The sequence below is a fragment of the Malurus melanocephalus genome, unplaced genomic scaffold, assembly GCF_030028575.1.
Source record: "Malurus melanocephalus ecotype Western Australia unplaced genomic scaffold, MMel_1.1 scaffold_553, whole genome shotgun sequence".
NCBI classification, from domain to species: Eukaryota; Metazoa; Chordata; class Aves; order Passeriformes; family Maluridae; genus Malurus; species Malurus melanocephalus.
The window spans coordinates 217,661-233,323 of record NW_026623785.1 but is presented as its reverse complement, the minus strand read 5'-3'; the positions used below and the strand labels follow the sequence as shown (position 1 = coordinate 233,323).

The following is a 15,663-nucleotide window of genomic DNA, read 5'->3' as shown; positions in this document are numbered from 1 at the left end:
GAAGCCAAAGTTTCTCCAGGCAATTTGTGCCAGAGCCTCACCACCCTTTAACGAAGAATTTATTTGTAATATCTAATCTAAAAAAACTTTTAGCTTAAGACCATTCCCCCTTGTCCTATTACTCCATATCCTTGKGAAAAGTCCCTCTCCAGCCTTCCTGTAAGCCTCCTTTAAGTCCTGAAAAAATATTTTCCTCTCATGTTGTGCTACAGGGGTACAGGATTTGGGGACTCCCTGCAGCCACCAAGACTTTCCCGTTCCTGCAGAAGTGGGTGGCAGCAACCAACAGCRTTGGTGTCCAACTTCTTCAACAGAGACCATCCTGCACCTGTGCTTCAGATAGAGAATCTCTCCCTGCACAGCTGTTATTTCTCAAAAAAACTAAAAAAACCCCAAACAGGAAACACTATTTTTCCTTATTCTATTCTTCACTCTAAACCCCATGCACAGAAGAAACCATGACACAAGATGATGATTGTCTTTCCATGACTACCAGACCAAACTTTTCAGGCTTTAGTTATCCTCAGGGCTGACCCACTTTTTTTTTTTTTTTTCACGACAGCCTGATATTTATTATTTATTATAGTGGAAACTATCCTAATGCAGAGTTTTAAGCCCAACTTGCCTGAAAATCCCGTTTTGCTTTCAAAGAAGCAAAACATAACTGTGCTCCCCTCCCACMCACTTTATCCAAATGTGAGCTTTTGGAGTAGCCCAGCCCAAGCCACGAGCTTTCAGAGGCCGCTCTYGGTGTCCTGTTTAGCTTTAGCACATCAACAACACGCTGCCTTCAGCCTATCTGAGCATTATCTGCTGCTCTAATGCATCGTGTGCCGAGCCGCGGYATCATTACAGGTAAGTGCTCAGGTTTAAATGCAAACATAATTGCATCATGTGGTACAGCCAGGAAGAATAATGCAGGAAATAGAGCCAGCTCCATCTGATAGCGCAATCTGACTGGAGCGCCGGCCCTTCGGATCCAACGCGCGGCCCAGATGGGGCAACCGAGAATAAAAGTGCTTTGTGGTATCTTTATTGTCATCGTCAGAAACACTTATCTGCCACAAAGGTAAAAAGGTGAAGATGGGGCTCCTGCGGGAAAGGTCACAGAAGCAACAGGGTATYGCCCGGTTATGGGGTAAGGAAGATGCCAGGCCTCAGCAAAGGCCACTTTGGAGATGCCATTCCAAGCTGAATTTGCCAGTTCCTAATGGGAATCTGAGCACTGAGTGGCACTGAGAGCACTGGGAACACCCCATGACATTTTCCTGCAGTCAGGGTGATGCCTGGTGATTTTTGCCTTTCCTTTTTATGCTTTCTGTACCCTCTATGCATCCACCTGTACCACTTAGTCCACCTGCTTATAATGCCTGAAGCTTGATATTCCAGCTTAGTTTAGGAGTTCTGCTGGGCAGAGAGACCAAACATCCTGAGGAAGGAGTCAGTGTGCCCTGTGCTATCTTAAACCCGAGGCTCCAGCCTTGAGTGAAGCCTTCTGTACAGAACATCTTGTGTAAGTGGGCTCTGGCCTCATATGGGGGGGGCTCATTGGAATAGGGGGACATTACTGCATTTGTTAAGTTTCTTATTAGGGAATCCTAGATAGATATGCTAATTCCTGAAACCTATAAAACTTGTACCCGTGCTGTACACAGGGGTGCATTCTGCCATCAAGTTGTGCACCTGGGATCCCAAATACCGAGGTAAAACCCTTTTTAATCCCCTTAACTGTGTCTGTGTCATTATTAAAAACTGGCCTTTTATGGCAACAAGGGATGTCTGTTTAACTGTGACAAATCCAGATAAAGCCTCTGACCCTACTGTGCAAGGAGCTGCACAAAGTGGGGAGAACATTCCCAACACAAGATGCCTTCCAAATGAGAGCGTGATCGCAGCAGATATGTACTCTTTAATACATTTATTTTACATAGCTAAAATTAGAACTGATTCTCAGTGGAGCAGCACTTCCATCTATTTAATTTCAATTTTTTTTTCAGTAGTTTGAGCTCACAGTGGCACACGATAGGCAATTTCAGGGGTGGAGACAGCACCACAGCAGAAGCCAGAAGGCAGCTGAAGTTAATTTAGTGCACTTTGAACCACTTGGCCTGAATGAGAACGCCTCCACTGAAGAGAGCATCACACACACCATGGGACAGTGTCCACTCTTGTCATTTCAAGAGATTTCAGCCCAAACTTCATTCAAATCAGACAACAAGATGAGAGCCTAGCGTGAGAGAGAACCTCTTTACCAACACACTGCCCTCTGAACTGAGAAGCCTTTGAGCTGAAAGCACAAACTGCGGCTGTTTGAGCTGTAAAAACCATCCCTCTGTCTTTAAAAGGGCTGGAACAGCTCATCTTTGTTGAGAACGCAGATCCCCTGCAATAATGCCCTCCCTGGCCTTAACTGCCTTCCCACACACACATTTGTCCGCCTCATTTGGCAGGATGTAAAATCYAGGGTCCTTTCACCCAAGGATCCCTGCTGGCACATTCTTACCCCAGTATCTGAATGCATTCAAGGGCTAAAGGATGCACWGAGTAATATTCCAAAGGTGGATTTTGTTTTGGGGAGGGTTGGATGCCATCCTGGTGCACACACACAAATGAAGGTGTCAGAAAAGGTGAAAACACCAGCTATCAYCACCTGGAGAAACTCACCCAGAGTCATCCATGATACCTGTCCTCAGATCCTTCACGTACCTGACAATCCAGAAACAACCTCTTCCAGCCTGAAACTGAACCCTGGCTTGGAAAAATCTCAGCATGGAAAAATCTCAATTCCTGCAACATTGTCAAGGCCATCTCAGCTGTGAATCCTCATTGGCTCAGTCCCCTGATTCACCCTCCCAACAAAGCTCCCAAAAGTCACTGTAGAGCAACAAACACTGGTCAACTTCTTCTGAATCAATTCATTTCAGAGAATTATGGAATCACAGATTGTTTTGGGTGAGAAGAGACCTAAAAGACCATTTAGATCTAACTCTCTSCCATAGCCAGGGACAACTTCCACTATYCCAGGCTGCTCCAAGCCYCATCCAGCCTGGCCTTGGACACTTCCAGGGATCCAGGGGCAGCCACAGCTTCTCTTGRAAYCTGTGTCAAGACCTCCCCACCCTCACAGGGAAYGATTTCTCCCTAATAYCTGATTTAAATCCACCTGAGAATGGTGCATGCTGCTTTCCCTCACAGGTTTGCTGGGGAGCTCAGGGAAAAKTTCCCCTCAACACTGAAAGCAAAAACTGCATCTTCTACTTACCAAACACAGGTTAAGACAGGAGGAAAAACTGTAATAAAGGTGAACTAGAGAATAGAAAGGTGAATTTAACAATGAAAGAGCAAGAGAGCGTGTGTGAAAAGGGGAGCACTGTAGCCCCTAAGTGGGTGAAGCTGAGCCTGACCCTTGATCAGAATCCCASACCCAGAGAAGATGTGTGAAAAGCAGGAAAATAAATCAATAAGCAAAACAGCAGTCTCTTTCCTCAATTGTGAGGAAGTTCAAATTTACCCAGCTCCTTACAAGCTGTCTTTGGCTAAAATCACCATTAACGAGCTCTGACATTTGAAATTTAAYTGAATGTGAGCTAACAGCTCCCAGCCCTCCACCACCCATGGAGCTGACTGGGGATATTTTGTTAAAGCCGTGGATGGGGTTAAACTGAGCTTTACTGAGAAGACCCAGCGTTTAGGGCTAAGTGTTCATAGCACCCACTTCACCTGAGCTTCCCTGCCCTGGCAATGTCTGCTTTTCCTCACAGGGAGCACAGAGCTCTCGGTGCCCTCTGCTCCTCCCCAGCTGTAATTATTCTCTGGTTTTTACGAGGTCCCCTTACGATCCCTTAATGAAGTCCTTTGCTCTGCAGCAATTGTCGAGGACAGATTGGACACGAGGGGCTCCCACTTAGGGAGCTGCCAGTCAGGGGATGGGACCCGGTTTAGAGCTGTTGTTAATTCAGTCCATCACCCGGCTCATCACCAGAACAGCTCGTTTTTACTGGCAAGCACAGTAAATTAACCCTTTCCTCAGAGACAAGGGGAAGCCTCGAGTAGATTCACTCAAGACTGAGCACTCTGATTTGCCCTCCTGCTACAGCAATTATTTTTTGAAGTTATTAATAAACACTCTATGAACTGAATCCTCCCTACTTTCGATTTGTTTGTCCTCTAGCTGTACAACTAGTTCACATTTTTAGCCTATGCCAAACTTCGTCATAACACCAACAGTAATAAAACCAGAAAAAAAATCAAACTAAAAAAAAAAAAACCTGAACAAGAAACACTATTTGTCCTTACTCCATCCCTTACTCTAAACTGTGCACAGAAGAAACCATGACACAAGATGATTGTCTTTCCATCACTGCCAGTGGTTTACTACAAGACCAAACTTCTCAGGCTTTAGTTATCCTCACTTTTTTCAAAAGGAGCAAAACATGGCTGTGCTCCCCTCCCACATACATTTTCCAAGGCTTCTTCTCTGTCACTTCTTGTGGATGGGGTGGGACACCTGATCCTGCCCTCGTGGAAGAGGATAGGCCAGGTACCACACTCAGAACTTTGGAGCTAAATCCATGGCTCAACCACCTCAAGGATCCCTTCAATGATCCCACTCAGGCCAAGATTATGTCATAGAAACCTCCCAGCTTTCAACATACGCCCAAACCATGCTGAGTGCTGAGCCAGACCCCAGAAATATTTGGGACGGGTTGTCAGTTGGCCAATGCCTCTGGCACACAGAAAACACCGTGTGGAGCATCCAAACCCCAGCGCTGCTCTGTGTGGGAATGGGGAGAGGACACATCCAATGGTGACACCGTGACACAGGAGACTGAAAGGCCACATCCTTATCCCATGTCACACCACACCAAGGACAAGACCATCAGATATGTTAACCATGCTCCAATACAGAACAACTCTGGACTAGGCGTGTGTCCATGTTGCTCAGCCCCTTTTTCCATTAAATTCAAGATTTACAGATGGAGAAGGAGAAAGGCTTCCTCCAACTTCACCCAGAGCCTAAGGTGGACTCCCCAGCACAATCCCAGACATCCAACATTGCCACTTCCTTCCCCAAACTGAGAAAGGCCAGGTTTTATTGGGCTTTGAGCAACCCAGTCTCATGGAAGGCTCTACATCTTTAAGGGCCTTTCCAACCCAAACCATTCCAAATCCCATAGATGGAGAACCCGAGCCACAGTTTCAAACACAGACAATCCTTTTTCCTCCAAAATGCTTAATTGCTGAAGGAGTCAATTAAAGCCTCTGTCATAATTAAACAGCAAAGTAGCAGCAAGACTGTGYGAGTGACTGGGATAAAGTGGAGAGGACATGAGCCCATAGTCACACAGGGAAATTTCCCCACACCCTCCTGACCCTTACTGAAGCCTTCCTTCTGCAMAAGAAGGGAAAGATTTGCTTTCTATTCCCTGAAGAAGCACTTCCAAAATGGCACTTTTCACTTCAAATTCATGTTTCTCTCAAAGGTTCGGAGCAGGGATAAAGGGAGGTGGAAGAAGGAAAATTACTGTCATTAAACTGTGCCATTCTCAGTTCTGATTTCACAGGGGTTTGTTTAAATGCATATGGAAAGGCTTTGAGGTGCTGTGGATTACAGGAACTGACATCCCATCCTGGGGATGGTGATATCCCATCCAGGGGATATCCTGGGGAAAGCTTCCAATGCACCTCTGAGCACAGCAGTGTGAGTGGTGGGGAAAAGAGGATTCCCTGGAAAGCCACTCACAATTCAGGAAATCATTTCCTCAGAGACACTAGAGAGATGGTGGGACTGAAAATAAAAAACAAAATGCTCTTCACAACGGGGGGAGGAAAAGAGAAAGTTASAGTTCAGTCCTTCATTTTTGATCTGACAGCAGGAGAGGATAGAGTTAACCCTCAAATCAGGAAGCAAAAAGTTAAAGGAAAATAAAACTGCACCACAAGCACATCTCCTAAATTTCCCATTACAGCCCAAGGCCGAACCTATTAAAAAGGAAAAAAAAAAAAAAAAAAAAAAAAAAAAAAAAGAAGAAAAAAAAATAAAAAAAAGGAAAAAAAGAAAAACAGAGAAGACAAGCAATTTTGCTTATCCTTGCCTCACATACCTAACAGTCCCCTTTTCCTATTATTTATTTATTTACCTTCCCCTCACAGAGCAAGGCCCTTATTTTCTCATTTAGTCCAGCAGAGATTGTCCTCTTGGAATGACCTTTTTTTTTTTTTTTCCTTTCTCTCTCTCTCCCCTCCTCTCCTTCTTCCTCCCCCCTCCTCCTCACTGCCTGCAGGCCATTGCCCTCGTGCCAGTAACTAGATAACACACTCTATCAGAGATTTTTTAAAAAATCATTGCAAAGGCACTAGGGCTGATAGTGGCATCAATCCTTGCCTGACACGGGCTCGGGTCAACCATTTATCTCTTCACATTGCCTGTGGTTACTGGGGAGCCCATCTTGGTTCTCTACATCTTAACAACCTTGCAGATGGTACCTCTCTGCTCCAGCAGCCTCCGCACCCCAAGACTGGGTTTGTGGGTTTATTTTTATTAGGTTTGTTTGTTTTTGTTTTTTTTTTTTTTTATGGGCTGCTCCACTTCTTTTCTATGTGGGTTTGATGGGGTTTTTTTATTGCATTCCCCACCTCCTTCTGAAAATAATTCTGTGACTGAGATATCAGGTTGAGAAAGCAGGGAATTTGGGATGTGAGGATGGGCTTGCTGGGCTGTTAAACGGGCCACACATTTGTGAAAATACAAACAAATATTACAGAAGGGTTTAATCTAGTCCTACTCCTGTGTAACATGGCTATTTTTGGCTGGTTGCACTGCCAAAGGACTGGAGCTCTGCTCACAGCCCAAGACAACATAAAGTCAGGTTCTGTCAGGATACTTCCTAATAATCCAATGAAACTATTCCCAAACCTCAGGAAGCAGTGATCCCCACAGCCAGATAAAGGSTTCTGGTGTTTTGCACTCTCTAAATGGATACACAGGAATTAAATATCATATTTTATTATAATTCCCCATGAAGGGGATGAATATTCCTGTCAAACTGAAATCTGCTCTGTTCCTTCCCCACTCCTGGAAGTGTCCAAGGCCTGGTTGGACGTGGCTTGAAGCAMCCAGAGACCCTGGGCTTCCAGAGACCATTCCACACTCCCTGAAAGCTGCCRAGGATTTGCCACCCTTGTAAATCACCAAACATCTCCAATGGTTGAAATRACATCAGTTCTTTCCTCACCTCCAAACACTGTGGCATTCAGAGAGATGGTAAGTGGGGAAAAAAAGGCAATATAATTGGAAAATAAAAACTCTAAGACCTGCAGAGGAATGCAAGGGATTTGAGGAGCTAGTCCTGATTACATCAAGTGGAAGTTGAACAGAAAGGATCTTTGAGGTGTCTGTACATATCTCAGATACAGCCTTTGTAGGTTTGTTTGTTTTTTTTCTTTTATGAGAAGTGAACAAAGCAGTTATCTCTGTATCAGCACCAAGCTAAGAATTCACAGATGCTCAGTGTTCTAAGCCACCCCTCAAATSTCCAAACCTTCCCTTAGAGCCCTGTTACAAACAAACTCAAGGCAGTGCAGCACATCCAGGTGGAGCCATAATTCAGGATGGCATTTTTATCTGGAAAGTTCATTTTTATTAACCACCTMTCCCTGTGAAGGTTAAGTTGCAGGGAATTGGCTGGGATACAGTTCAGACTCCCTGTGACTGACTCAAAACAAGGAATCTGCCCTCTGCTGAGCATTCCATCACCWGTGAGGGCCAGCAGAGGAGGGAGAGTGGGAGCAGGGGAGCAGTGCCTCAGCAGCACGTTTGCATCATGATTAGMTGCTCCAGCGATCTGGAATAATCATGGGATGGCTCACTAAGCACAATGGGTTCAGAGCCATCCCAGCCTGGGCAAACCCTCCCATGAGCATCCTCTCCACGCATTTTCAGGGKGTTTTGCTCATCTCATCAGTGTCACCAGGCTGACATTACGCAGCCAAGGTGGAAGTGGACAGGTACTGAGTGAGCATTAGAACTTTTCTTTCCCCCTTTATTATTTAATTCATATCTTCCCATTATCCAGTGCATCGTGAAGCTGTGAACTAATTAAGTCCTGTGGGATTATCACAATCAGTGCTGGGTTGTTTTTTTTTTTTTTTTCCCCTCCCTCTCTTTTCAGTAGGCTAAATTGCATTATATATACTGAAATAAAAATAATTGTGCAACTCTTTTTAGATAATAACAGAGCAAGTTACAAACACTAATGATGCTGAATGCAACAGTGGGGCAGGGGCCTGCTGCTTACTTCTTGTGACCTAATTAAGTCATGCAGGGCAAAATACTTCAAACACAAAGTGAGGAAAGAGTTTAAATCAGTTTCTAAAGAAAATCATAAAAATTATTCTCTGGGGGGTGGTGGGACACAGACCAAACCCCAGGAAAAATCCGAGCTGAACTGAAATTTCATGAAGTCTGCCATGAAAATCACATGGCAGGCATCAAATTGAAACTCCATGAAATTGTGGGAGTCCTCTAGATTCAGATCTAAGCCCATCTCTGACTATAACCATGGACCTGATGTTCCTGGGGGTCTTTTCCTGTCTTAAGGGTTTTATGATTMATGCAAGCAACAACTCACAGGCCTGATTTGCAAGGACAAAATTTAAGTGATGGATTTTTGCAGCATCTCCCAGAAAATGCAGCTGTTTTCCTGAGGATTCTGCCCAAAAGTTGTCAAAGGGGTTCAACCTAAACACWAAATTGAAGTGTCTGACTCAAGGGAACAGCATGCACACCAGGGGCAGTCTGCATTTTCAAAAACCAACCATTTTTTATGCTAGTTTAAACCCTATTTTCAAAGTTATGCTGAAATGGGAAGTGGAAGGACTCTTCCCTGCAGAATTAGGCTTAGCCATCTCACACAGATCATCCAAAAAKTTAAGAACTCTGGAGCTAAACTCTGCAGTTCAGATTGAGCTGGTGGCTCTGCCCCTACCCCTCGTGTACATCAGAACTCTTACACAGGGATTTTTCTTCAGTGTTTGTGAGCTGTGGGTAATTACAGGGCTGCTAAAATCATCATAGAAACACAAATCTGGGAGAGATCACCACCACACTGGGGTTTGGTGCCCTGAYACTGAGGATCTCCTGTCACCCAGCCTCTTTCATGCACCCACCATGCCCCTTCCCAGCATCCCTGGAGCTCCTGCTCAGTGCTCTCCCACCAACTGCTGCAAAATTTTGTCACATTCACAGAATTTCCAGARTACTCTGAGTTGGAAGGACCCACAAGGATCATGMAGTYCAGCTTTTGAGTGAGGGACCCATAGAGGAATTGGACCCAGAATCTTGGTGTTATCAGCTCCACGCTCTGACCAACTGAGTTAATCTTGGTTCAATTTCCAATCTATCAAATCCCATTAATCACAATAATCTCTTCCTCATTGAGATATATGAACAGGCCCTGTTAAGTATGTAATAAAACTGATGAAAAAACCACCCTACAACTGGTATCAGAGAATAACAGACCTGTCATAAAATAACCTGGAAGAAAACTAAAAAAACTAGAACTGCAAGAGACCYACAAGGATCATCCAGTCCARCTGCTGGCCTTGCACAGGACAACCCCAAGAATCCCACCCTGTGCCTGAGAGCATTTTCCAAAYGTTTCTTGAACTCTGGCAGTCYTTTTGATGTGACCACTTGTACCTCKTAGACTCAGGTTCCCAGAAACAACCTTTTACATTTKATTTATTATTTTCTGCTCTGATCCAAGGCTGTTCTCTCTTCTTGCCAGTGCCCATTCATTCCATGCCATAAGACTCTGCCAGCCTTTCTACATTACCTCTCCTCACTTCCAATACCATCCTGGAGCAAATCCTGCTCCATCATCATCATCATCATCATCATCAAACCACCCTCCCACAAAGCCCAGCTAGGCTGAGTTCTCAGCCTCCCCAGGCACCCTTCAGCTGACAGAAGAGGCAGCAGAAAACAAACCACTGAGCAGTGCAGCTGTGCAGAGAGCAGGATCAAGCCCCTTTTTTATGGAATGCTTTGAGATCCTTGCACGAGCGTGCAAGAGAGGTGCCAGATGTTATTATAAAGAGATGCAGCCCCATTACTGGAACGCAGAGTTGTGCTGCCTGCTAATAGCACCATTATCCTAAGGCACGTGGTGCTATTAATGCCTTTCACTGCTCAGTGCTGAACCTGGGGACCATTTTTTCCACTGGAAAGGTAAGGCCAGCTCACATGACATGATTTAAACCTCCACAGCGGAGCGTGCACGCGCCGCGCCAGGTCGTAAATCTTCRCGGGATGCTGTCAGCCAGAAAGGGACCAAAATTGAAGCCATTTATCTGAACTCCCCACCCATCCACCTCTGCTCACCCAAGCCAGTTTTGGGAAGAGGGATAAAATGATTCTGAATGCCCATTGGGTTCATTAAGTAGCAGCAAATCCCAGATCCTGCTTTGAATGAATTTGTTCGTTCAGGACACTTAGGACTTCCTTGGTTTTCCCTACTCTGAGCAGAAAAAACACAGTAGGGACAAACCTCGCTGCTCCTTCCTGTTCTTGCTCCCACCTGAGTTAAAAGACAGCCTGTCACCYTGTCATGACTGAGGTGACAGGACCCGTGACACAGCTGAGCTGCCCTCCAAGATGCATTCCAGGCTTTGGGGCTCTGGAGATGATGCCCTATTCCCATTTGGGAAGGAAAGCAGGAATATAAGGAGCAGTTACCATTTGATCTGGTGCTTGCTTGGGCACTTCCCTTTGTTGGCATCCTAGAGCAACCAACCAGCAATTTTTGGGGTTTTCTTTCTCCTTAGCTGGGTATGGTTTAGGTGCCATAATTAACAAGGCTGATGAGCAAATGARCCCTAATAAGCAACATTCTGCATCYGACATTCCTTCACAGACCAAGGACAGCCTTTACAGGARGAAGGTATTGTAATTTAGGATACTACACCACAATAGTTACATTCATGTAAGGTAGATTTGCAAGTATTCAGCGACTCCTGAATATGGAATAGATCAGATGTATACGTTTAATTGCAAAATTCAACACTAGAAATGCACCAAAATTACTCTGCCAGGACACTGCAGCTACTTTTGGGGTGGCAAAGTGAATTYAGATTCCTTAAATCCAGGAAATCTCTTTGCAGATAGAGTTAAAAGTTACTAAGGTAGTTTTAATATTGATGCTGAGGAAATGGACTTCACTTCCCTAAGTTTAAATAGTGTTAAAAATTGAGTGATAGTTTTATTTAATAGATTAAAAAAAAAATTTGCTTTTTATCATGTCAGGTGCATAACTATTCCCACTCACATTTCCCTGCATTCAGGAGGTCTCCACCACTTCTCAGGAAAAGATAACGACTAAGGGATATTTGGTGTTCAACAAATACCCAACCCCTTTAAATTTCTTCTTACAGGTGGCTAAACACACCCAAAAACTGCAAAACTGTGAGTACTCTAAAAGGACATTTCAGGTTTGCAGTGACACTTTTAGGTAAAAGTCTTAAATTTTATGCTGGTTCAGAGTTACAGGTTTTTTTTGTCATGCACCCATGTCTTCTTCTCTTGCTATACCCAGAGACAGCACTGGGAAGACTGTCCCATTTTACTTCTGAAAAGCTGCAAAAATCAAATATAGCCAGGGCTGAACAAATGCTGAATGCTGAGTCTCTGCCAGAGACCTGAAAGTGTACCTCATGGCTAAGATTTCTGCTCAACAGAAAATAACACTTTAAGAACAAAATTGAATTTATATTAAAGAAAAAAAAAAAGAAGAGTGTTAAAAAATATATACATGGTTCAGAAAATAAGGTAAAGCTCATTTATGTCTCATGAAATACATGATTAACCTTAGTTAACCATTAATTCAGCTGYGCTGCATTAGGACTGCTATTCAAAGTTGGAAAGCATTTAATATTATATATTGCTGCTGCTCAGCCTAAATTGTTTTTTTTTTTCTTGCCCCCTTTAAATGTACACAATATTACAAATTTAATTTTAAGCTGTTTGAATCAGTCTGTAAAAAAGATTTGATTATACCTGAGTGTTCTGGCCCCAGTTTTTCCATATCTCAGTAATCTTGGCAGTAATTGGCTGATTAGCTCCCTCACACTCCATCTCTGCCTCAGTTTCCATGGTAATGTTACAGGAGCTATTATAGATGAGAACTTCATCTCTTTCCACTTTAGGGCTGAAACGAGAAGGGAGGTTAAATGGGGTGTCATCAATCTTAATGAAATGCAATTATTTTTACTCTTATTAATCATTGCAAGCCATTAGCTTGTGGCAACTCCTGGCCACCATTTGTCAAACTTTGCAAATTTCTGTAATTTTGTTTCCATTCTTTTATTGTTTATTTGTTTTTTTCCCCCCTTTATCTGCACACGCTCAGGACGAAAATACACGCAGTAAATATCTCTCAGCGATGCTTTTCTCCTTCCCCAAACCATCACAAACAGGAACAAATGCCATTCTAGGGCCAGAGCAGGAGGATAAGCTCAGACAGCAGCGAGGGAATCATCTTTGGGAGCAAAGATGGACTCCTACAAGGAGTGGGGTTTGTTCGTGTCTGCCCCCTCCCCATCTTACTCACACTTAGCAATGGGGAATGAATAACTTGCAACTCCCCTAGGGCAAGGGGAGAAATTGGAAAAACCACACAACTGGCTAACTGGTCCCTAATTCCAACTGTGAAAAAATGAGCTCATTTAGGGGTTCCAATTCCTGCTACCCAGCTGATTGCAATGATGCTTTGTTGCTAACATTGGAACATTAACTTAGGAAATTAATTAAACTTACTTAACAGCCCAGACTAAGCAGATTCGATATATGTGCCAGTTATGCCAGCAGACATTTGCTCTAAACCTCCCCTTGCATAGGAGGAAGAAGCAATAGAAAAGGTTGGTGGGGAGAAACATTTTTTTTTACCTTGGTTTTGCTGCTGACAGTCGCTGATTTTGGTAGCATTTCAATGTGGGGAGCTATAGGATTCAACTTATGGTTTAGTGGTGAGCAAGCTGTAGTGCTGGGTTAATGGTTGGACTTGATCACCCCAGAGGTTTTTTTCCAACCTAATTGGATCTGTGATTCTTGGCCATTGCTCCTTCTTCCTCTCCTTCTCACCCCACCATCAGATACACAAAGTGGGGAGAAAGGAGAGGAGTTACAGCAGCACCAAAATGTAGCTCAGAAATTACGCAGCTTTTCTGAAAAGCTAGGAAAGGATGGAGTTCACAATGTGATTTACTCAACAAAACAGAGGATCAGGTAGGCAAGGCCAGGACTTTCAGAGGCCTTCAGGTTCCTGAAAATACCATATAATGGAATGTTCTGAAGTGTCCAAGTTAAAAACATAGAGTGATTGGATTGGAAGGACCTTAAAGCTCATCCCATTCCACCCCCTGCCATGGGGAAGGGACACCTTCCACTGTCCCAGGTTGCTCAGAGCCACATCCAACCTGGCCTTGGACASTTCCAGGGATCCAGGAACAGCCACAGCTTCTCTGGGTGACCTGAAAGGACCTCACCACCCTCACAGGGAAGAAATTCTTCCTCATATCTGACAAAAATYGACCTTGTGTCACTTTGAAGCCATTGCCCCCTGTCCTGTCCCTCCAGACCCTTGTCCAGAGTCCCTCCCCAGCTCTCCTGGAGCCCCTTTAGGCATTGAGAGATGTTCTAAGGTCTCCTCACAGCCTYCTCTTCTCCAGGCTGACCAATCCCAATTTTCCCATTCTTTCCTCACAGCAGAGCTGATCCATCCCTCTGATCATCCTCCTGGCCTCCTCCTCACTTTGATAATTCAATGTTTTTTTCTGGGGACACCAGAGCTGGACACTGCTCGGGGTGGAKTCTTATGAGAGTGGAGCAGAGGGGTAGAACCACCTCCCTTGCCCAAAGCTCCACCAAAATCAACCCAACTAGAAAGCCAAAAGTCAGAGCTTTGTCAGGAGGGTGATGATCAGGGTGGTTTGATGACCCTGAAGGTTTCAAACTTTTCTGCTGGATGCAGCAGCTCACTCTGCAAACAAATCCCTGCTCTGACCAGCATTTAGGGGCTGTTTGTTTTGTTGCTCTTTTTCAGGATTGAAGTGTTAAAGGAATCAGCCACCTTAGGCACCATTAATTAAAAAAAATCTTCTGCAAGTTGCTGAACTCTTTTAACAGTGGATTATTATTTTTATATTTAAATGAACTTTTCCCTCGGCTGTATCAATAATCAAAAGCCAGACTTGGGGAACTGTGCTGGCTTTTGGTAACAACACTTTGAGAACTGATCTTGTCCTGTACAATAATTCAGTGGACTGGGCTGTCTTTCAAGACTGCGCAACACTGTTTTTCAAAAGTCCAAGAAAAAAAAGTCATCTTTTAAATAACCAACTGTTTTAAAGGCAGAAGGGGGTGGTGGTTGGCTGGATGCAGGGCATGGACCAAATTTGCCAAACATTCAAGTCAGCAAAAGGACTTCGAGTGGTTTGCATAAGTTTTTACAAAAAGTAAACAAACTTTGCTTGTAAGAAAAGAGCCAGCTCCTTTCTGTCCTCATGTAACCACATCCTGAAACACAGATGCTAAAAAACTGTTTATAAATTGTAGTGTTCCAAGGATATGCAAGCAAAGGAGTGAATTATTAAATGGAAYTCAGGAATGTACATTGATACAGGTGTTGTTAATGGCAAAACTTACAACTCGTCTAAGGAATTTGTTTTTGCTGTTATGAGCTGATAGAGGATGGGCTGTGGTACAGAGTGGATAAGGAAAAGATTTATTTAAACCACTGAAAAGAATTGTCCAGGTGGCTGCTCCAAATCTGGAACTGTCCAAGGCAAGATTGGAGGAACTTGGAGCAATCTGGGATAGTGGAATGTGTTTCTGCCCATGGCAAGGGGTTGAACAAAATGAACTTTAAGCTCCCTTCAAACCCAAACTATTCTGTGATTCTATAAAAGTAATGAAAAAACAAAAGAGATTTAATGTGCACTTAAGCCAGGATTTACTGCAGTAGTTTTGTCCCCATCCTGAGACAAATGTCTCAATTCTTGAGCTTGTCTTAATTCTTCAGATTCATATATAGTTTTATTATTATTATTTACTATCATTAATTAAAGCAATCAATATGTATTATTTCAGGAATTCCCAAAATAGTTATTTTCTGGTGGAAACATTTAAGTTTTCTATCCTACAAATTCCATTAATATTTTAAAATTCAATATTTTTCTGAACAGAAATGTGGAAAAAAAGTTTTTGGAAGTTCTGAAATAAGTTAATTTGCATAATTCAAGCCTCTCAATTTTTTCTTCTTTTTCTTCACAGATTTCTCAAATCAAGAAACTMATTTGAAAATATTCTTTGCCATGCTTCCCTTTAGCAAAGACAAGATTAGAAATAGATTCACCAGAAAAAAAATATCGGTACTCTGGAAAACTACTCTGCAGGCAAAGTTTTAATTTCTAACTAAAAAACAAGCATGAGCACAATAGGGGGAGAAGTTAATGACAACARGAAAGATGTTGAAGAAGCTGGAAGGATGGGAAAATAGTAAGAAAAACTTGATTGATTTGATTGAGAATCTCTCCCTGATAAGATTCCCTGAAGGAATAATAAACCCTGTCTCTGGGGCATTCACAATTAAATGGGACTAAAAAACA

At 43.4% G+C, this 15,663-nt stretch overlaps 1 protein-coding gene across 1 annotated transcript in view; it reads right to left on the bottom strand.

Annotated features, from left to right (window-relative positions):
- Positions 1–15,663, bottom strand: part of PKHD1 (PKHD1 ciliary IPT domain containing fibrocystin/polyductin) — a 238,629-nt gene that overhangs the window by 171,988 nt on the left and 50,978 nt on the right. Inside the window, exon 32 of the mRNA XM_057382183.1 lies at positions 12,056–12,206. Within this exon, the coding sequence (XP_057238166.1) occupies positions 12,056–12,206 (151 nt within the window). The remainder of the gene's footprint in view (positions 1–12,055; positions 12,207–15,663) is intronic.